At 41.6% G+C, this 21,945-nt stretch overlaps 1 protein-coding gene across 1 annotated transcript in view; it reads right to left on the bottom strand.

Moving 5' to 3' along the window:
* LOC132873813 (uncharacterized) overlaps positions 1-21,945 on the bottom strand; it is a 63,503-nt gene that overhangs the window by 3,780 nt on the left and 37,778 nt on the right. Inside the window, exons 12-16 of the mRNA XM_060909613.1 lie at positions 11,542-11,594; positions 10,677-11,301; positions 10,281-10,448; positions 8,873-8,988; positions 5,039-5,221 (exon numbers count right to left, since the gene is read on the bottom strand). Coding sequence (XP_060765596.1) covers positions 5,039-5,221; positions 8,873-8,988; positions 10,281-10,448; positions 10,677-11,301; positions 11,542-11,594 — 1,145 coding nt within the window. The remainder of the gene's footprint in view (positions 1-5,038; positions 5,222-8,872; positions 8,989-10,280; positions 10,449-10,676; positions 11,302-11,541; positions 11,595-21,945) is intronic.

Below are 21,945 nucleotides of genomic sequence, written 5' to 3'. Positions count from 1 at the left end.
CTTAATCTGAGAGGAAGAAATTTATTCTGTAATTCTATCCTGAGCGGCACGGTGGTGTAGTGGTTAGCGCTGTCGCCTCACAGCAAGAAGGTCCTGGGTTCGAGCCCCGGGGCCGGCGAGGGCCTTTCTGTGTGGAGTTTGCATGTTCTCCCCGTGTCCGCGTGGGTTTCCTCCGGGTGCTCCGGTTTCCCCCCACAGTCCAAAGACATGCAGGTTAGGTTAACTGGTGACTCTAAATTGACCGTAGGTGTGAATGAGAGTGTGAATGGTTGTCTGTATCTATGTGTCAGCCCTGTGATGACCTGGCGACTTGTCCAGGGTGTACCCCGCCTTTCGCCCGTAGTCAGCTGGGATAGGCTCCAGCTTGCCTGCGACCCTGTAGAAGGATAAAGCGGCTAGAGATAATGAGATGAGATGAGAATTCTATCCTGAGAGTCAACATGATACGGTTTGCCAGGCAGTAAGGCAACAAATTAATAGATCAAAATGCAAATAAAACTGGTTCAAGTTGTTGATCGGATGGTCAGAGAGATAAGTATCGATTTATGCATGAATATGGTCAAGGACTTCATAAAGTGAGCTTTAGGTTTTCACAAAGTTCTTTTCTCTGCCCTACAACAGGTCGTCTAACCTGGGAGAGAGAAAGAAACACCTCCTCAAAACACCTCCAGACAAACCAGAAATGAAGGTTAGGAACATTTCAATAGCTTCGTGGCACACAAACTCTCTTTTAGAACCTCAAGCTATATATTTTTTTTTTGCATGAAAGGACCTCTTCTCTCACTCTTTACCATCATATAAACATTTCCATTTTTGTTATAATAACTTAATATACACTACCAATCAAAAGTTCAGACACACCCAATTCAATGGGTTGTCCAATTTTATTAAAGACACTATGTAATGATGGATGTCGTTTCTCTTTACCGAGTTGAGCGGTTCTTGAAATAATATGGATTACTACAGTTGTGGAATAGGGCTATTTACTGTATTTTTATTACTTACTATTTGATTGCAAAACGCATCAAGGTGGCAAGAAACTCAACTAATTAACTTTTGATGAGACAAACCTGTTAACTGAAAAGCTTTCCAGGTGACTACCTCATGAAGCTGGTTAAGATAATGCCAAGAGTGTGTAAAGCGTCATCAAGGTAAACGCTGGATACTTTGAAGAATCTAAAATACAAGGTTTCATATTTTTAAAAACTTTGTTTATCCCATATGTTCCCAGTTTTGATGTCTTCAATATTGTTCTACAATATAGAAATGGCCAAAATACAGAAAAGCCTATTGGTAGGGGTGTCCAAAGTTGACCCATACTGTAGGTATCATGCCGCCATCTTGTGTCAGAACTACAATTCCCAGGCAACTTCCGCGTGACCTACGTCACGTGTGGGCGGGATCACCTACGTCAGTCTGCCATGCACGCATAAATCCAAGCGGAAGCTCCGCCATCTTTGTCTCTCGCGTCCGGATTTCAATGAATCTAGACGCACCAAAAGAGGCGCTCTCCATCAAAAAGACGTCTTCTTTCTTGCAAGATCCATCACTCAGCGCGATTTTCTTACTTACCCTTGGCAAAGGTAAACTCTAGAGTCGCGCGATCTTTAAACTCAACCTGAATTACAACCGGTACTTGTATTAGAAGTGACGTCACGACTGCAGCCCAGGCAGTTAAAAGTTAAGCGACTGAATCCTTTTTAACTCAAAAGCGCTGTGCATCTTATTCTGATCAGAGACTTTTCCTCACGAACGCTGAGGTTCGGACCAAGAATCCTCTGCTTTCACGGGAAACACCCAAGTGCTCCGCTGGACCAGAAAGTTTTCTACGCCTCCATCTCAAGCGGCTCACATGCTCCCACGGCGAGGCCCGAAACTACACCGGCGAATAGTTCTTCATATCTTGCTAAAGGCAGGATTAAGTAAGATTTTGGCATTTGGGCATGATAGTCTTAGGAATTTGCTTTTATTGAAATAGTGTGAATTTAAACCCAGGTTTATCTGTTACGCTGTTAGACACGCAGCGTGTTGATTTATTTTGTTCTATGTTCTCTCAATTGTTTTTTTAATAGATAGGCTGTGCATGCTTTTCTTTACTACTAACATAGTTCTCTTATTATACATCTTGATCTCAAGATTTCAGTGGATTCAGTATGGTTATGAGCTAGTGGGTTAGCTACAGCTTCCCTTTTGTCTGCTTAGCAACACAAAGCTAATCAAGGCCTACCATGTGCTCAGCAGGCCATCAGGCCTGATAAACCACACCTCAACTAGAAATCCACAAGCTAGCTTTTAGTTAGCTACGGCTAATACCCTTGTCTTTAGCAACACGTGCTCAGTAGGCCTCACCAGGCCTAACAAATACACTTTAGCTAGGCCATAGGGCCTTTAGCAAACTCACACTAGCAACACAAGGCTAAACACAGAGCTAATCCTTTGTTCTGTTTAGATAACATTCTTTTGTTTAGCTACCAACAAGCTAGGCCTCCACCACATGTAGTTAGCTACACGAGGCTAAACACATGGTCAAGTCCTACACACACACACACACACACACACACACACACACACCTCACTGCTTGTATATATTGATTTATTATCTTTGTATAATAAATTCATTTATTAAACAAACTTTGTTTATTTGTGTGAACAACAATATCTGAAGTCCCCAATCTTCTCAAAGAATTCAAAAAGGGTGCATATGTTATGTAATATGGTAAGTGATCATAATAATTTGGAAATATACCATAATTTAGCTGCTTGGTAATTTATTATTAAGCACCAGGATTAATGGTATGATTCACTAAATGATTCATTGAACGATTCACTAAATGATTCACTGAATGAGACTGATTCTATGGTATGATTCAATTCAAACGAGTCAAATTAAACGATTCAATGGGATTGATTCATTTTAATTATTGACCTTCAAAATTTAATGAGACTGATTTAACGAGATTGATCACTTAATAGCAATAATTAACTGATTGCACCCACACATACCATCCTTGTATCCGAAATCACTCACTACATAGTGGACTATATCGTGAGGTCACCATTTTGTAGTGCTGTCCGAATGCATAGTGAGAATTTTTACACCCTATATAATCAAAGTCCCTTCCCACGCCATGTGGCGCATAGGGCGGCACTAATCTCTGTAGCCCTCGGCCTCTCGCCTATTATATAGCTAGGGTTACAGTGGGGGGGGCTAGTCCTCTGGTAACCATGAGAGTTTGACTCCCTACTCGCATCTGTATTGCAGCATGCCTTGCCAGACAGCAGTAGGTACCTTTTTTTTTTTAATGATTGTCTTTGGTATGACCCAACCGTGAATAGAACTCAATCTCCCGATCAAGACACCATATATACCACTGTCATACAAGCTATCTTTCCCTGAAACCAATTTAACACAGGTTCAGAATGACAAGACACCACAGTACTTGCACAATCCCATGTGAAAATATTGGTTAAAAGATGTGTTAAACAACTTTCAGAACATGGAAGAAATCTTTAGGTGAGCAAAAGTAATGGAACAGACAGTCTTAATGTAAATGGCTTTCATATCTCTTGCTCGCATTAAACTACATCAAGTCAATGACCCTGCGATAACCTGGCGACTTGTCCAGGGTGTACCCCGCCTCTCGCCCATACCCAGCTGGGATAGGCTCCAGCTTTCTTGCGGCCCTGTAGAACAGGATAAGCGGCTACAGATAACAGATGGGAGGAAGTCAGTGACCCAACTGATGAAGTCCTTTGTTGTGCTGGTCATTGTCTTGCTGCATGACGAAGTTCCTCCCAATTAAACTGGATGCATTTCTCTGTAAGTTGGCAGACAGAATGTTTATGTAGACTTCTGAATTCATTCTGCTGCTATAAATCATGAGTTACATCAATAACGATTTGTGAGCCCATTCCAGAAGCAACCACGGAAGCCTAGAACAGTACCTCCACCATGCTTGACCACGGAGGTATGCTTTCGATGATTACCAGATCCTTTCCATCTCCACACTATAGCCTTTCCATCTCTTTGGTAGAGGTTACTCTTGGTTCCAGAACTTTTTCTGGCTCATCTCAATGTTTCTTTATGAATTCCAATCTGGCCTTCTGATCATTACTGCTGATGAGTGGTTTACATCTTGTGGTATGGCCTCCATTTTTCTTCCCTCAAAGTCATCTTCAAACAAACAATGGATTGCAGTACTTTCACTCCTGCCCTGTGGAGGCTGGTACTGAAGTCATGGACTGTTTTTGGATTTTTCTTCACAGCTCTCACAACTTTGGTCATCAACTGCTGTTGATTTCCTTTGCTGACCTGCTCAGTGCCTGGTTGTTAGTACGCCAGTGTTTTTTGTTCCCCCCCAGGACATTCCAAATTGTTCTGCTGGCTATGGCCAAGGCTTGTACAATGGCTCTGATCAATCCCCCTCTCCCTCCTTCTCAGCATTAAAATGGCTTGCTTTTCTCCCATAGACACCTCTTTGGTCTTCATGTTGGTTTATCCTTTTTAACAAATGCAGTCTTCACAGATGAAACCCAGCACTCAAACCAAGAGTAGACATTCAGAACTATTAATTAATTAATTAATTAATTAATTAAAACTGTCAATCCAACAGAGCAAAGCAGAACCAAGATCAAACAAGAGTCATCAGGAGATAACATCTCTTCCCCCCGGCCTCCACATGAAACCCCGCTCAATTTTCCTAAGTTGAATTGGTTGCCATAGAATATAACAGAAATCCCAAAATGTCAAACGGCACAACTCCTCCAGCCACTTAAAATAACTGTCAGGTTTCATGAAAAATAATTCCTAATAGTTTGAGTTATGTTCCTGAAACTAAAATGTTTACAAACGGACAGAGCGATCACTATATCCCCTCGCATTATATGCCAGGGGGATAAAAATCAGTCCAAAGATAAATAAATAAATAAAACCCAGGCCATAGTAGCCCCAGTGGGATTTCCCCCCACCTTCTTGGCCTCAAGTGTTCCCATACCGCAAGTGTATTCCACTTACTGCCAAACAAACGTATGAGCTTACCTGGAAAAGTCTTCATCATCAAGTTCATCTCCAGATGATGCATAGTCTGTGTCATAGTCTTTACCGTCGGTACGGCGGGGGCGTCCTGCACGTTTTTTCTTAGGCTTACTTGCTGAGCTGGCCATGTCTGAACTGCTATAGTAGGGCGCCGAATTCTGTAGTGGAACATTGTGTTCCACAGCCCTACATACACACAAATAAATAATTTTACATTGCAGCTTTCATACCCACCCCACACCTCACTGGGATATAAGCTCAGGGTAGGGTTTTGAGATCTCCATATTTTGTTTAGAGAGATTTTATGAGATCAAAACAAAAAATTGTTAAGGTCAGTGCAAATGCACACTGCATTTAAAATCTATAACTGATCATAAACCATAGGATGCTTGTCAAGATCTCCAACACGTCAAGCACCTACAATATAGAACTTCAACCTTTAGAATTTGTAATGCAGGAAAACATGCAAGAACGCTATCCAAGAAGGAAAAACGTACACTCACAGGTCACTTTAATTGGAACACCTGCTCATTTATGTAGTTATCCAATCATGGGGCAGCAGCACAATGCATAAAATCATGCAAATACAGGTCACGAGCTTCAGTTAATATAACACTGGGGGTGGGGGGTTTCTCTGTGGCTGATCTCTGGGAATTTTTCACTCACACACCTACACCTCTAGAGTTTATACAGAATGGTGTGCAAAACAGAGGGCCTGCAAGCTGAAACACCTTGCTGAGAGAGAGAAGTCTGGTGATTCTCCTCTGGTTTGAGCTGCCGAAGTCTACACGAACTCGAATAAGCACTCTTTACAACCAAGGTGAGCAGATATGCATCTCAGAACACAAAATCAACCCTTGAAGTGGCTACAGAGCAATTCCAGCGTTATGGACGTGACACTTGAACTCAAAATGGCAACAAATGACCCAGTGCATGTTTTATTGTCTCCCAGTATTTAAACAGGTGTTGCATATTTTAAGGCTGTACCATACTGGAGAAGTGATAGAACAAGAACAATTCCCATAGTACATCCAGGGCATGCCAGAAAATGCCAATAAAAGATGCATTATGGATGTGACAGAAAAAGTATCACTTTTCTTGGGTGACTGTACATTTTTATCAAACTCTGTGAAATTGTAAACCTAATGTCGAAATGGAGATATCCATTTGATAGAGGGGTCCAAGGTGAATATTAAAAAAATCTTTGTTTAAAATATTTTGTATTTCATGCAGAGTTTCAGAAGGAAAAGTCAGCGTTATGGATGTGACGAAATTCCGTTATGGATGTGACGCGTCTGAAATAGATATGGCATATGTTTAGAAAATCAGCAATTTAACCACCATAACCCTTTGAAAAACTCTAAATATCAGCTAAAACTATCAAAGTTCTTAAATAATATTTAGGATGGCTATTGTTTTGCTGTTTTGTGGATTTTAGCATACATTTCTGTGGCTTGTGGGAATAATATAGAATTGTACATGATCAAAGTTGATTTTAGCTTGGGTTTTACATTATAAGAAAGACTGACAGTGACATATTAGGTTGGTTACAAATTGGTTCAACTTATTCACATCTGTAAAATACAGGCCTAGGTGATATCTCTGGGAGTGGTTTTGATGTATTACATGTTGCTTTATTTTTGCATGGTGAGGTTGACATTTACATGGAATTGCCCTACAACAGCAGGCGACCACATCTGGTTCCTCTCCTATCAACCAAGAACCTGGGTGTCATGAGCACCGACTCACTGGAACCAGACAGTTAAAGAATGGGGGAGGAAAAGGCCAGATTTCCCCTCCCCCCCCCCAATATTCAATGGTCTAGTTGCACTGTTAATAATCGCCTCAGATTCCTGTTCATGGCTGAAAGGAGAGGAATCCAAGGTCACCTTCTGCTGTTGTAGTTCATCCACCTCAGCGTCTGATGTTTTGTGCACGCCGAGATGCTTTTCTGTTCACCACGGTTTTGAAGAGTGATTATACAAAAAGTTACTCTCATATTCTTGGCATCTTGAACCAATCTGGCCATTTTCCTCTGACCTCTCTTAATCAATAAGGTACTTCCACCCACAGAACTGTCACTTTTGTTGGGTTCCCTCCCTTTTGTATTCACACCATTCTGTGTAAATGCTACAGGCTGTTGCATGTGAATTTCAGAAGATCGGCAATTTCTGAAATATTCAAACCAACTCATCTGGTACCAATATTCCATGACACAAAGATAACACTTTCTTCATCCTGATGTGACCATTAAGTGAAGCTCTTTGCCTGTATCTGCAGGAATTTTTTTTTGCATTGCACGGATGCTACATGATGGACTGATTAGATAACTGCATGAACATACAGATGGTCCTAATGAAGTGGATAGCATGCATGTAGAAATTCATGTCTCACTTATACAACGAAGATAGACGTTACAGTCATGGCCAAAACCTGAGACTGAAATTTTGGTTCACAAAGTTCACCACTTCAGTGTTTTTAGATCCTTCTATGGTATACTAAAGTACAATAAGTATTTCATAAGCTTCAAAGGCTTTTATTGACAAATACATCAAGTTCATGCAAAGAGTCAATATTTACAGTGTTGACACCAAGTGGTTTGGGGAACAAAACTATGAAATTTCAGGTCCATGGTCAGGAAAATCCCCAGATCTTAATCCCATCGAGACCCTGTGGTCAATCCTCAAAAAGCAGGTGGACAAACAAAAACCCAAAAATTGTGATAAACTCCAAGCACTGATTATGCAAGAATGGGTCACCATCAGTCAGGATTTGTCCCAGAAGCTGATATCCAGCATGCCAGGACGAATTGCAGGAGTCTTGAAAAAGAAGGGTCAACACTTTAAATATTGACTCTTTGCATAAACTTGGTCTATTTGTCAATAAAAGCCTTTGAAACTTATGAAATGCTTATAATTGTACTTCATTATACCATAGAAACATCTGACAAAAAGATCCAAAATCACTGAAGCAGTAAACTTTGTGAAAACTAAAATTTGTGCCAGTCTCAAAACTTTTGGCCACGACTGTATATCAAGGGCCTAGAACCAGAAGAGCTTAAGAACTTTTTAGATACCTGTCAAAAAAAAAAAAAAAAAAAAAAAAAACCCCACACTCCTTTGGTTCCAAGCCCTTTAATGTGAAACTCCAACGTATTTGGGGGGGGGGGAGGAACAGGAAGAAAAAAAAAAAAGCCAGAACAACCACATGCATACACACACGTTGGGGGGTGGTTCTCATTTGCTCTGCTTTTAGTTTACTGTATCAGAATGTTTAGCCATTAAATCTGCAAAAGAAAAACAGCAAAACATGTTCTCGTTCCTCACAAAACTGTTCATTTATACAGCAGATTTATGCAACTAAAGGACAAAGATGCATGAACACATTTAAGTTCTCTGTTAAGTTGCATACAAATAAGCAAAAAAAAAAAAAAAAAAAAAAAAACCCCACACTCCTTTGGTTCCAAGCCCTTTAATGTGAAACTCCAACGTATTTGGGGGGGGGGGAGGAACAGGAAGAAAAAAAAAAAAGCCAGAACAACCACATGCATACACACACGTTGGGGGGTGGTTCTCATTTGCTCTGCTTTTAGTTTACTGTATCAGAATGTTTAGCCATTAAATCTGCAAAAGAAAAACAGCAAAACATGTTCTCGTTCCTCACAAAACTGTTCATTTATACAGCAGATTTATGCAACTAAAGGACAAAGATGCATGAACACATTTAAGTTCTCTGTTAAGTTGCATACAAATAAGCAAAAAAAAAAAAAAAAAAAAAAAAAAAACACACACACAGCACAAACAAGCACAACAGGAGATATCAAAAAAGTGTACTTACAAAAAGCCGTTATCGCCATAGTTTGTACTGTTGTCATCCAGGCGTTCCCTTGAACCACCAAACTTCTCAGGAAAGTCACTATTTACAAGCGCTGGATCACCAGAAACATTATTTACCTGGAAAAAGAAACAGAAACCCACAAAAAGTTAAATTTTATTTACTTTGTGATCTAAATCAAATGGAAAAAAAAAACCTGAATATTTGGTAGGGCGGCACGGTGGTGTAGTGGTTAGCGCTGTCGCCTCACAGCAAGAAGGTCCGGGTTCGAGCCCCGGGGCCGGCGAGGGCCTTTCTGTGCGGAGTTTGCATGTTCTCCCCGTGTCCGCGTGGGTTTCCTCCGGGTGCTCCGGTTTCCCCCACAGTCCAAAGACATGCAGGTTAGGTTAACTGGTGACTCCAAATTGACCGTAGGTGTGAATGTGAGTGTGAATGGTTGTTTGTGTCTATGTGTCAGCCCTGTGATGACCTGGCGACTTGTCCAGGGTGTACCCCGCCTTTCGCCCGTAGTCAGCTGGGATAGGCTCCAGCTTGCCTGCGACCCTGTAGAAGGATAAAGCGGCTAGAGATAATGAGATGAGATGATTTGGTTTAGAGCCAATGCAGAGTAGAAGACAAGTTGTGACTCGCATGTCTCAAAGGCACCCGACACCAGCTCATGTCCCAACAGCTTTGATCCACCTCAAGTAGTGATGCCACATTAAAACCTCGGATTAGGACATTAATGTCGTCCTAGTGGGTCAATTTAACTATATGCATGAGCCATACCAAAACACACACACACAGGTCAGCCATATAAAAATTAACATCGACCCTTTACAAATCAGTGAAACATTAGCGGTCACAGACACTTCAAAAACAACTTAAAGGTAAGCTGCTTTAGTAACTAAAAATAACTTTTTTGAATAAATTATATCTCCGGGCCTGTTCCACTAAGCCTCACAGTGAAACTGTCACCATAAACCACACCCAGAAACCAGGTATGAGAGCTCCCTTCCCCCAGCTTCCTTCTACTGCACAGAAACCTGTCTTTCCACCTGCACCATGTCAGCAAAGCACAAATGCATGTATTTCAGCTGCTGGGACAGAATTCGTGTGGCTCATAGGTGAACAATTCAGAAACCAAAGTGACCTCCTACTCTCACATAACTGAGTTACTACATTATTCAAAAACAACTCCTCTGAGAACATGTGGGTTGTAATTCAGCACAGAAACAATTCAGTGGTCTCCAAAAATGCCTTGATTTGTAAGCAAGACATTTATATATTTAAAAACGCCCCCCCCCACACACACACACACAAGACGTGACCGTATAAAAATAGGAAAACCAAAACGGCTTTTTTAAAAATCTATTTTTCCCCCAAAATATGCATGTATGACTTAAAAAAAAATAATAATAATTCCAATTACCCAATCCTCCACATCTTGAGGAGCGTTAGGCTCATCGACGGTTTTCACTCTGTGCCACATGATATTCCCTTTCCCAGAAGCATTAATTTTCTTCCGGGTCTTGATGGCAAAAACCATGATGATAATAAGACAAACGATGACCAGGAAGCCAAAGACAATGGCAACTGCCTGCAAAAGTGGATGACAGAATGGAAGACAGTTTGCTTGAGTATATGAATATTAGTGAATTGTTTGACCAAAAGCATATTGTTAAATGTAAACACACCACAAATGTGCACAGCTACACAATCTGAACCAATGAGCTATTTTTTAAGAATGCTGGACATTTCATTGGGAGACTTTTGGTTGCCATTCTGCACAAAGAAAAATTGCAGCCAAACAAACAAACGTGCTCACCTCCTGTGGATCCACCACACAGTAGTGGTACAGGTACTGGTTGGTCAGGCCTTGCATAGGCTGATTATACTTGTACTGGGAACACAGGGACTGTATTTGGTAACTCTGTGCCGAGCCTGAGGATTGTGCCGTGGGGTTTACCGCAACCAAGTAAACTATAGTAGCCACAAACACTAACAGAGCCAGGATGGCTGTAGTAATGATGACGATCAGGTAGAACTTCCTGCTTTGTACCCACTGCTTATGGGAGAGTATGATGATAAAGATGGCCAACACAGTTATAAAGGTAATGACAGCCATTGCGATCATAAATGCCTTTGCTTGTCTTGGGTCATTTTGTGAGCTCATCACGCCATAAGGTGCACCACCAAAACCTCCATTGAAGGAACTGCCACCGAAAGAAGTGCCACCATAGTTTGGTACTCCATAGCCACCTGTAATGCCAGGCACACTTGTATTGGTGTCCCAGGCTAAAGTGGATGCCACACATGCAAAAATGCCAACACACAGGACGATGCAGATGACTGCCATAATTTTGATGATGCCCGGTGGAGAGTTCCAGCGATAGAAGTGTTGGATCTCATCGTCCGCATAATACGAGTATGCAGGTTGTGGCACCACATTGCTATGGGTGGTGAGATGCAACATGTTAGGAGCAAACAAACAAAACTCATTCACGCCACTGTCTTCATATGATCTGAATAGGAGGGTAAACTAAAAGCATGTTGTAAACACACAACTCCAAAAAGTAGGTCTAGGCAGTGAGTAAGATTAAGAAACTACCAAAATGGCAAAAAGACAAATTAGTCTTTGTGTAAACCGATGGTATTAAGGTAATTTAGAATACAAAGTTACATGGACTTACTAGTCATGATCAGACTCATAGGGAGGTGGACTCCCATTCGGCCTGGAAGACATTGTTTATTCTGTAGTAGAAGAGAAATGCATAATCATTCAGTTCAGTCTCAGTTACTTTAGGTTAGTTAGTTAGTTAGTTAGTTAGTTAGTTAAAGTAACCTGGAAACAGGTCTGTTATAATCCAGTTATGTAATTCAGCTATAACCCAAACAAACCCATAAAAAAAATTCCATTCAAGGCTAACAAACACTGATTTAACACGTGATTTTGGTCTTATACCTGAAGCAACTTGGACTCACGAGAAAGACACGACTTACTTTAGAGTATAACTTACGAAATACGAGCTGGAATACCACAGCAGTGTTGTTATGTAAACAAACACTTAAAAACAAACAAATAAATAAACAACCCCTCACCTGTTTTCACAGAGTGCCCCTCCTCACAGTGACTCCACTCCGTTCTCACTAGCGCTTTTCACATCTGTACAGGTGATCCAAGCTCCTCCCCCAGCAACAGCCTCAAATTACGTCAGAGGCCCGCCCCTTGGCAAAAAAGCGCACGTCTGATTGGCTCTTTAAACCACAAGTTCAAGGCACTGCTAGTCAAGGATCCTGATATTTCATGAACAATTTCCTTACTTTTCTTTTCTTTTAACAATGATTTTGACTCCTACAACAGTATATGAGGAAAAAAAAAGATATAATCCAAAAAGCTCATCTTTTCAGCCTCCTTATTATATTAGATTAGATAAAACTTTATTGATCCCTTTGGGTGGGTTCCCTCAGGGAAATTAAGATTCCAGCAGCATCATTACAGATAAACAGAGAAAAGAATTAGAGAAAATTTCTAGATGAATTAAAATAAATTAAGTATTTACATATACAAATATAAAAGAGGGGCGGCACGGTGGTGTAGTGGTTAGCGCTGTCACCTCACAGCAAAAAGGTCCGGGTTCGAGCCCCGTGGCCGGCGAAGGCCTTTCTGTGTGGAGTTTGCATGTTCTGTCCGTGTGGGTTTGCTCCGGTTTCCCCCACAGTCCAAAAACATGCAGGTTAGGTTAACTGGTGACTCTAAATTGACCGTGAGTGTGAATGTGAGTGTGAATGGTTGTCTGTGTCTATGTGTCAGCCCTGTGATGACCTGGCGACTTGTCCAGGGTGTACCCTGCCTTTCGCCCGTAGTCAGCTGGGATAGGCTCCAGCTTGCCTGTGACCCTGTAGAAGGATAAAGCAGCTAGAGATAATGAGATGAGATGTAATCCAAAAAGCTCATCTTTTCAGCCTCCTTTTTATATTAGATTAGATAAAACTTTATTGATCCCTTTGGGTGGGTTCCCTCAGGGAAATTAAGATTCCAGCAGCATTATTACAGATAAACAGAGAAAAGAATTAGAGAAAATTTCTAGATAAATTAAAATAAATTAAGTATTTACATATACAAATATAAAAGAGGGGTGGCACGGTGGTGTAGTGGTTAGCGCTGTCGCCTCACAGCAAGAAGGTCCGGGTTCGAGCCCTGTGGCCGGCGAGGGCCTTTCTGTGCGGAGTTTGCATGTTCTCCCCGTGTCCATGTGAGTTTCCTCCGGGTGCTCCGGTTTCCCCCACAGTCCAAAGACATGCAGGTTAGGTTAACTGGTGACTCTAAATTGACCGTAGGTGTGAATGTGAGTGTGAATGGTTGTCTGTGTCTATGTGTCGGCCCTGTGATGACCTGGCGACTTGTCCAGGGTGTACCCCGCCTTTCGCCCGTAGTCAGCTGGGATAGGCCCCAGCTTGCCTGCGACCCTGTAGAACAGGATAAAGCAGCTAGAGATAATGAGATGAGATGAGAAGATATGGGAAGAGAGGAAGGGGGTCGCAGCAGGAAAGATATTTCACATTATATTGCACATTGTCCAGTATTGCTTATTGTTAGGCTAGGCTACTGCTCCTTCCCGTCCTCTGTCCTCCTGTTACCCCCCCAGAGGGGAGTTGTACAGTCTGATGGCATGAGGGACAAAGGAGTTTTTGAGTCTGTTCGTCCTGCACTTGGGAAGGAGCATTCTGTCACTGAACAGGCTCCTCTGGTTGCTGATGACGGTGTGCAGAGGGTGACTGGCATCGTCCATGATGTTCAATAGTTTGTCCAATAGTTTTGGTCCTATAGTCTGGGTCCGTGTGCCTACATTCCTTCCAAATTGTTTTTATCCATCCATCCATTATCTGTAGCAGGCAAGTTGGAGCCTATCCCAGCTGACTATGGGTGAAAGGTGGGGTACACCCTGGACAAGTCGCCAGGTCATCGCAGGGCTGACACATAGAGACAAACAACCATTCACACTCACATTCACACCTACGGTCAATTTAGAGCCACCAATTAGCCTAACCTGCATGTCTTTAGACTGTGGGGGAAACCGGAGGAAACCCACGCGGACACGGGGAGAACATGCAAACTCAACACAGAAAGACCCCCATCAACCAATGGGCTCGAACCCATAACCTTCTTGCTCTGAGGCAGCAGCGCTAACCGCTATACCACTGTGCCATCGAGAATAGATCATTCATCTGAAAATGTTGATAGTGTAGACATACGGTACATGAATGGACCCTAAGGTTTTTAGACAACTGCTTTAAAAGGTACTCTACATGGACCTTTCTCTGCAAAAGATACAGACTAAAAGATACAAAGGACAAGGACAATTTTCTGAGATTGGACTTTCATTTTACCAGAATGACCTATAGACCCAGCATGACCCAACCGCTGGATTGAGGCTGTTGGACTCAATATTCTAACTTATTTTGGGTTGTCTTCTGAAACCCAGCTGCTGGGTCAGTGTTTGAAGACAGTGTCCCTCCCCTCCTTGACCACAATCGACCCAGTAGCTGGGTCAATTTAAAAGTCAGTCTTGTTAAAGTAACCCAACACTTAGGTTAAATCTGTAAGTCAACCTGCTGGGTTAAATGCATAACCCATTTTGCTGTGTTAAGATAATCCAGGATTGTGTTGGTCCAATATTTACCCAGCAGCTGGGTTAAACACAATCCAGTTCGGGTTGTTTTCAGCCCAGCTGTTTGTTTGTTTTTTTAAACCAATAACCTGGGTGTTTATATATGGAAAAAAACCTTGAGAGGAACCAGACTCAAAAGGGAACCCATCCTCATTTGGGTGATAACAGATAATGTGATTATACATAACTTGCTTCTAGAAGTGTGTTCTTTATATTCATAAAATACATCTGTGTAACCAGGAGATTCATTATAGTTTTAACATGGTCTGCTTTGTTGAAGTTATCAACTGCTCATTGATGGAGACTTGAGTGAAAAACTGTTCATGTCAACTGTGGTCCTAAAGTTAGCATGGTAATTGTAGTCCTCAGCCATCATAACAAAACTGCAAGTATCCAGAGCCATCATCCAAGTGCATCTTTCAACTGTCCATATGGGGCCATCCTCCACAGGAGCAATGTGATGAGACTCCAGCCAGATCTAGGGCATCAGAATGGATCAAGCAGGTCCGAAGAGCAGAAGAGGACAGCATCACTAGTGTCTCAGGATCAACATGTAACTCGATAGAGAAAGACAGACAGAGGGACAGACAGTGGGGGTGGGGTGTTGTTATGTATGCCTGGTGTCACCTAATGGTTAAGAACAGTATACATTTTGTGCCGAGTGCAAGCGGGAACTTCGGCAAGATTATGACGGCATAACTAAAAGGCAGAGCCAGAAGATAACACAGACATGCTTTATGCCCTGGGACATCAAGCAACCAACTACTCCACCATCAACAAACCTGAGTGAACGTGTGAGAGTAGGGGGGAGGGGTGTTGACAGCATCCATACACCCGAGTTTACCAAAACACTATGCCTGAGGACAGATCTAATCCTTTACCTCATAAAAAGCTAAAAAAAAAAAAGACTTGACTAAACATATGTTTTCAGCCTAGACTTAAACACTGAGACTGTGTTGGAGTCCCGAACACTACTTGGAAGGCTGTTCTAGAACTGTGGGGCTTGGGAAGAAAAGGCTTTTCCCCCTGATTTAGTCTTCACTAATATAAGGTACAGTGGTGCTTGAAAGTTTGTGAATCCTTTAGAATTTTCTATATTTCTGCATAAATATGACCTAAAGCATCATCAGATTTTCACACAAGTCCTAAAAGTAGATAAAGAGAACCCAGTTAAACAAATGAAACAAAGATATTATACTTGGTCATTTATTTATTGAGGAAAACAATCCAATATTACATATCTGTGAGTGGCAAAAGTATGTGAACGTCTAGAATTAGCAGTTAATTTGAAGGTGAAATTAGAGTCAGACACAATGTGTACAAATGGAGGAAATTCAAGACCATTGTTACCCTCCCCAGGAGTGGTCAACCAACAAAGATCACTCCAAGAGCAAGGCGTGTAATAGTTGGCGAGGTCACAAAGGACCCCAGGGTAACTTCTAAGGAACTGAAGACCTCTGTCACATTGGCTAATGTTCATGAGTCCACCATCAGGAGAACACTGAACAACAATGGTGTGCATGGCAGGGTTACAAGGAGAAAGCCACTGCTCTCCAAAATGAACATTGCTGCTCGTCTGCAGTTTGCTAAAGATCATGTGGACAAGCCAGAAGGCTATTGGAAAAATGTTTTGTGGACGGATGAGACCAAAATAGAACTTTTTGGTTTAAATGAGAAGCGTTATGTTTGGAAAAAGGAAAACACTGCATTCCAGCATAAGAACCTTATCCCATCTGTGAAACATGGTGGTGGTAGTATCATGGTTTGGGCCTGTTTTGCTGCATCTGGACCAGGATGGCTTGCCATCATTGATGGAACAATGAATTCTGAATTATACTAGCAAACTCTGAAGGAAAATGTCAGGACATCTGTCCATGAACTGAATCTCAAGAGAAGGTGGGTCATGCAGCAAGACAACGACCCTAAGCACACAAGTCGTTCTACCAAAGAATGGTTAAAGAAGAATAAAATTAATGTTTTGCAATGGCCAAGTCAAAGTCCTGACCTTAATCCAATCAAAATGTTGTAGAAGGACCTGAAGCGAGCAGTTCATGTGAGGAAACCCACCAACATCCCAGAGTTGAAGCTGTTCTGTACGGAGGAACGGGCTAAAATTCCTCCAAGCTGGTGTGCAGGACTGATCAACAGTTACCGGAAACATTTAGTTGCAGTTATTGCTGCACAAGGGGGTCACACCAGATACTGAAAGCAAAGGTTCACATACTTTTGCCACTCACAGATATGTAATATTGGATCATTTTCTTCAATAAATACAGTGGTGCTTGAAAGTTTGTGAACCCTTTAGAATTTTCTATATTTCTGCATAAATATGACCTGAAACATCATCAGATTTTCACACAAGTCCTAAAAGTAGATAAAGAGAACCCAGTTAAACAAATGAGACCAAAATATTATACTTGGTCATTTATTTATTGAGGAAAATGATCCAATATTACATATCTGTGAGTGGCAAAAGTATGTGAACCTTTGCTTTCAGCATCTCGTGTGACCCCCTTGTGCAGCAATAACTGCAACTAAACGTTTCCAGTAACTGTTGATCAGTCCTGCACACTGGCTTGGAGGAATTTTAGCCCATTCCTCCGTACAGAACAGCTTCAGCTCTGGGATGTTGGTGGGTTTCCTCACATGAACTGCTCGCTTCAGGTCCTTCCACAACATTTCTATTGGATTAAGGTCAGGACTTTGACTTGGCCATTCCAAAACATTAACTTTATTCTTCTTTAACCATTCTTTGGTAGAACAACTTGTGTGCTTAGGGTCTTTGTCTTGCTGCATGACCCACCTTCTCTTGAGATTCAGTTCAGGGACAGATGTCCTGACATTTTCCTTTAGAATTCACTGGTATAATTCAGAATTCATGGTTCCATCAATGATGGCAAGCCATCCTGGCCCAGATGCAGGAAAACAGGCCCAAACCATGATGCTACCACCACCATGTTTCACAGATGGGATAAGGTTCTTATGCTGGAATGCAGTGTTTTCCTTTCTCCAAACATAACGCTTCTCATTTAAACCAAAAAGTTCTATTTTGGTCTCATCCATCCACAAAACATTTTTCCAATAGCCTTCTGGCTTGTCCACGTGATCTTTAGCAAACTGCAGATGAGCAGCAATGTTCTTTTTGGAGAGCAGTGGCTTCCTCCTTGCAACCCTGTCATGCACACCATTGTTGTTCAGTGTTCTCCTGATGGTGGACTCATGAACATTAACATTAGCCAATGTGAGAGAGGCCTTCAGTTGCTTAGAAGTTACCCTGGGGTCCTTTGTGACCTCACCGACTATTACACGCCTTGCTCTTGGAGTAATCTTTGTTGGTCAACCACTCCTGGGGAGGGTAACAATGGTCTTGAATTTCCTCCATTTGTACACAATCTGTCTGACTGTGGATTGGTGGAGTCCAAACTCTTTAGAGATGGTTTTGTAACCTTTTCCAGCCTGATGAGCATCAACAATGCTTTTTCTGAGGTCCTCAGAAATCTCCTTTGTTTGTGCCATGATACACTTCCACAAACATGTGTTGTGAAGATCAGACTTTGATAGATCCCTGTTCTTTAAATAAAACAGGGTGCCCACTCACACCTGATTGTCATCCCATTGATTGAAAACACCTGACTCTAATTTCACCTTCAAATTAACTGCTAATCCTAGAGGTTCACATACTTTTGCCACTCACAGATATGTAATATTGGATCATTTTCCTCAATAAATAAATGACCAAGTATAATATTTTTGTTTCATTTGTTTAACTGGGTTCTCTTTATCTACTTTTAGGACTTGTGTGAAAATCTGATGATGTTTTAGGTCATATTTATGCAGAAATATAGAAAATTCTAAAAGGTTCACAAACTTTCAAGCACCACTGTAAATGACCAAGTATAATATTTTTGTCTCATTTGTTTAACTGGGTTCTCTTTATCTACTTTTAGGACTTGTGTGAAAATCTGATGTTTTAGGTCATATTTATGCAGAAATATAGAAAATTCTAAAGGGTTCACAAACTTTCAAGCACCACCGTACCAACAGATAGCCTGCACCTTTTGATCCAAGCAGGCGTGGTGGATCATAAAGGACCAGAAGTTCGCTCAGGTACTGTGGTGCAAGACCATTCAGTGCTTTAAAGGTCAATAGTAGTACAACCCCGATTCCAAAAAAGTTGAGACAAAGTACAAATTGTAAATAAAAACAGAATGCAATGATGTGGAAGTTTCAAAATTCCATATTTTATTCAGAATAGAACATAGATGACATATCAAACGTTTAAACTGAGAAAATGTAGCATTTAAAGAGAAAAATTAGGTGATTTTAAATTTCATGACAACAACACATCTCAAAAAAGTTGGGACAAGGCCATGTTTCCCACTGTGAGACATCCCCTTTTCTCTTTACAACAGTCTGTAAACGTCTGGGGACTGAGGAGACAAGTTGCTCAAGTTTAGGGATAGGAATGTTAACCCATTCTTGTCTAATGTAGGATTCTAGTTGCTCAACTGTCTTAGGTCTTTTTTGTCGTATCTTCTGTTTTATGATGCGCCAAATGTTTTCTCTGGGTGAAAGATCTGGACTGCAGGCTGGCCAGTTCAGTACCCGGACCCTTCTTCTACGCAGCCATGATGCTGTAATTGATGCAGTATGTGGTTTGGCATTGTCATGTTGGAAAATGCAAGGTCTTCCCTGAAAGAGACGTCGTCTGGATGGGAGCATATGACGCGGTACGCGGTGGTCCGGATCACCGTATTTTCCATACAAAACGAGGGCATTAATTAATTATTTTTCCTGGATTGTGGTCCGGTTCACCGTATGCTGTATTATATTACGATATAAATAAAAACTTACCAAAATCATACTGTGTTTGTCATTTAATACGAGTTTTTTTACAAAGTCGTACATCATTTGTTATTTTTTCTCAAACCGGAAGAGAAATGCATGCGTAAAACACACGCGCAATAAAAGATACCAGTTCTAACGCATGTAAAAAAGCGGGAGCTGCCACGAGGGAAGTGAAAAATAATTTTACCAACTTTCGTCATTATGTCTCAGGGTGGTTATGAACAGCTTCTAAGGAATAAGAAAAAATGTGCTAGAGACTACAAAGCAACAGAAGAAAGGGCAAAGGAAAGAATTTATTCTAAATTAGGGGAAGAAGTAGCTGAAAATTTAAAATTTATTTGTCTTCTGAACTTGGTGGTCCGGACCACACCTGAAAACGGCGTGGTCCGGACCACAACGGTAGTCCGGACCACCGCGTGCCGCGTCATATGTTGCTCTAGAACCTGGATATACCTTTCAGCATTGATGGTGTCTTTCCAGATGTGTAAGCTGCCCATGCCACACGCACTAATGCAACCCCATACCATCAAAGATGCAGGCTTCTGAACTGAGCGCTGATAACAACTTGGGTCGTCCTTCTCCTCTTTAGTCTGAATGACACGGAGTCCCTGATTTCCATAAAGAACTTCAAATTTTGATTCGTCTGACCACAGAACAGTTTTCCACTTTGCCACAGTCCATTTTAAATGAGCCTTGGCCCAGAGAAGACGTCTGCACTTCTGGATCATGTTTAGATACGGCTTCTTCTTTGAACCATAGAGTTTTAGCTGGCAACGGCGGATGGCACGGTGAATTGTGTTCACAGATAATGTTCTCTGGAAATATTCCTGAGCCCATTTTGTGATTTCCAATACAGAAGCATGCCTGTATGTGATGCAGTGCCGTCTAAGGGCCCGAAGATCACGGGCACCCAGTATGGTTTTCCGGCCTTGACCCTTACGCACAGAGATTCTTCCAGATTCTCTGAATCTTTTGATGATATTATGCACTGTAGATGATGATATGTTCAAACTCTGAAATTTTACACTGTCAAACTCCTTTCTAATATTGCTCCACTATTTGTCGGCGCAGAATTAGGGGGATTGGTGATCCTCTTCCCATCTTTACTTCTGAGAGCCGCTGCCACTCCAAGATGCTCTTTTTATACCCAGTCATGTTAATGACCTATTGCCAATTGACCTAATGAGTTGCAATTTGGTCCTCCAGCTGTTCCTTTTTTGTACCTTTAACTTTTCCAGCCTCTTATTGCCCCTGTCCCAACTTTTTTGAGATGTGTTCCTGTCATGAAATTTCAAATGAGCCAATATTTGGCATGAAATTTCAAAATGTCTCCCTTTTGACATTTGATATGTTGTCTATGTTCTATTGTGAATATCTCATCTCATCTCATTATCTTTAGCCGCTTTATCCTTCTACAGGGTCACAGGCAAGCTGGAGCCTATCCCAGCTGACTATGGGCGAAAGGCGGGGTACACCCTGGACAAGTCGCCAGGTCATCACAGGGCTGACACATAGACACGGACAACCATTCACACTCACATTCATACCTACGGTCAATTTAGAGTCACCAGTTAACCTAACCTGCATGTCTTTGGACTGTGGGGGAAACCGGAGCACCCGGAGGAAACCCACGCGGACACGGGGAGAACATGCAAACTCCGCACAGAAAGGCCCTCGCCGGCCCCGGGGCTCGAACCCAGGACCTTCTTGCTGTGAGGCGACAGCGCTAACCACTACACTACCGTGCCGCCCCTATTGTGAATATAATATCAGTTTTTGAGATTTGCAAATTATTGCATTCCGTTTTTATTTACAATTTGTACTTTGTCCCAACTTTTTTGGAATCGGGGTTGTATTTTATAATCAATACGAAATTTGATTGGGAGCCAATGCAGTGTGGATAAGACAGGGGTGATGTGGTCATATCTTCTAGTTCTAGTAAGGACTCTTGCTGCTGCATTTTGAACTAACTGGAGCCTGTTTATGCACTTATTGGAACATCCAGACAGTAAGGCATTACAATAATCCAACCTAGAGGGAACAAAAGCATGAACTAATTTTTCTGACTCATGCAGAGACCTTATATTTCTTATCTTAGCAATATTTCTGAGATGAAAGAAAGCTATCCACATCATGTTATCGATAGGAGTTTCAAATGAAAGACTGGAGTCAATGATCACCCTGTGGTCTTTTACCTGCTACACATGTAAAAACAGAAAGGCCATCAAGAGTTACTGCATAATCAGAAAACCTACTTCTAGCTGCATGCGGTCTTAGTATAAGTACTTCTGTCTTGTCAGAGTTAAGTAGAAGGAAGTTAATAAGCATCTAGTGTCTAATGTCCTTTACACATTCCTCAGTTTTATTAAGCTGGTGTCTCTCATCTGGTTATGCAGAAACATACAATTGTGTGTCATCAGCATAACAGTGGAAACCAATAACAAGCTTACAAATATCATCATCCAGAGGTTTTATATATATATATATATATATATATATATCTCATCTCATTCTCATCTCATCTCATTATCTCTAGCCTCTTTATCCTTCTACAGGGTCGCAGGCAAGCTGGAGCCT

This window comes from Neoarius graeffei, chromosome 25, assembly GCF_027579695.1.
Source record: "Neoarius graeffei isolate fNeoGra1 chromosome 25, fNeoGra1.pri, whole genome shotgun sequence".
Classification (NCBI taxonomy): Eukaryota; Metazoa; Chordata; class Actinopteri; order Siluriformes; family Ariidae; genus Neoarius; species Neoarius graeffei.
Note: the sequence above shows the minus strand (reverse complement) of the source record. Positions and strands in the feature narration are given on the sequence as shown.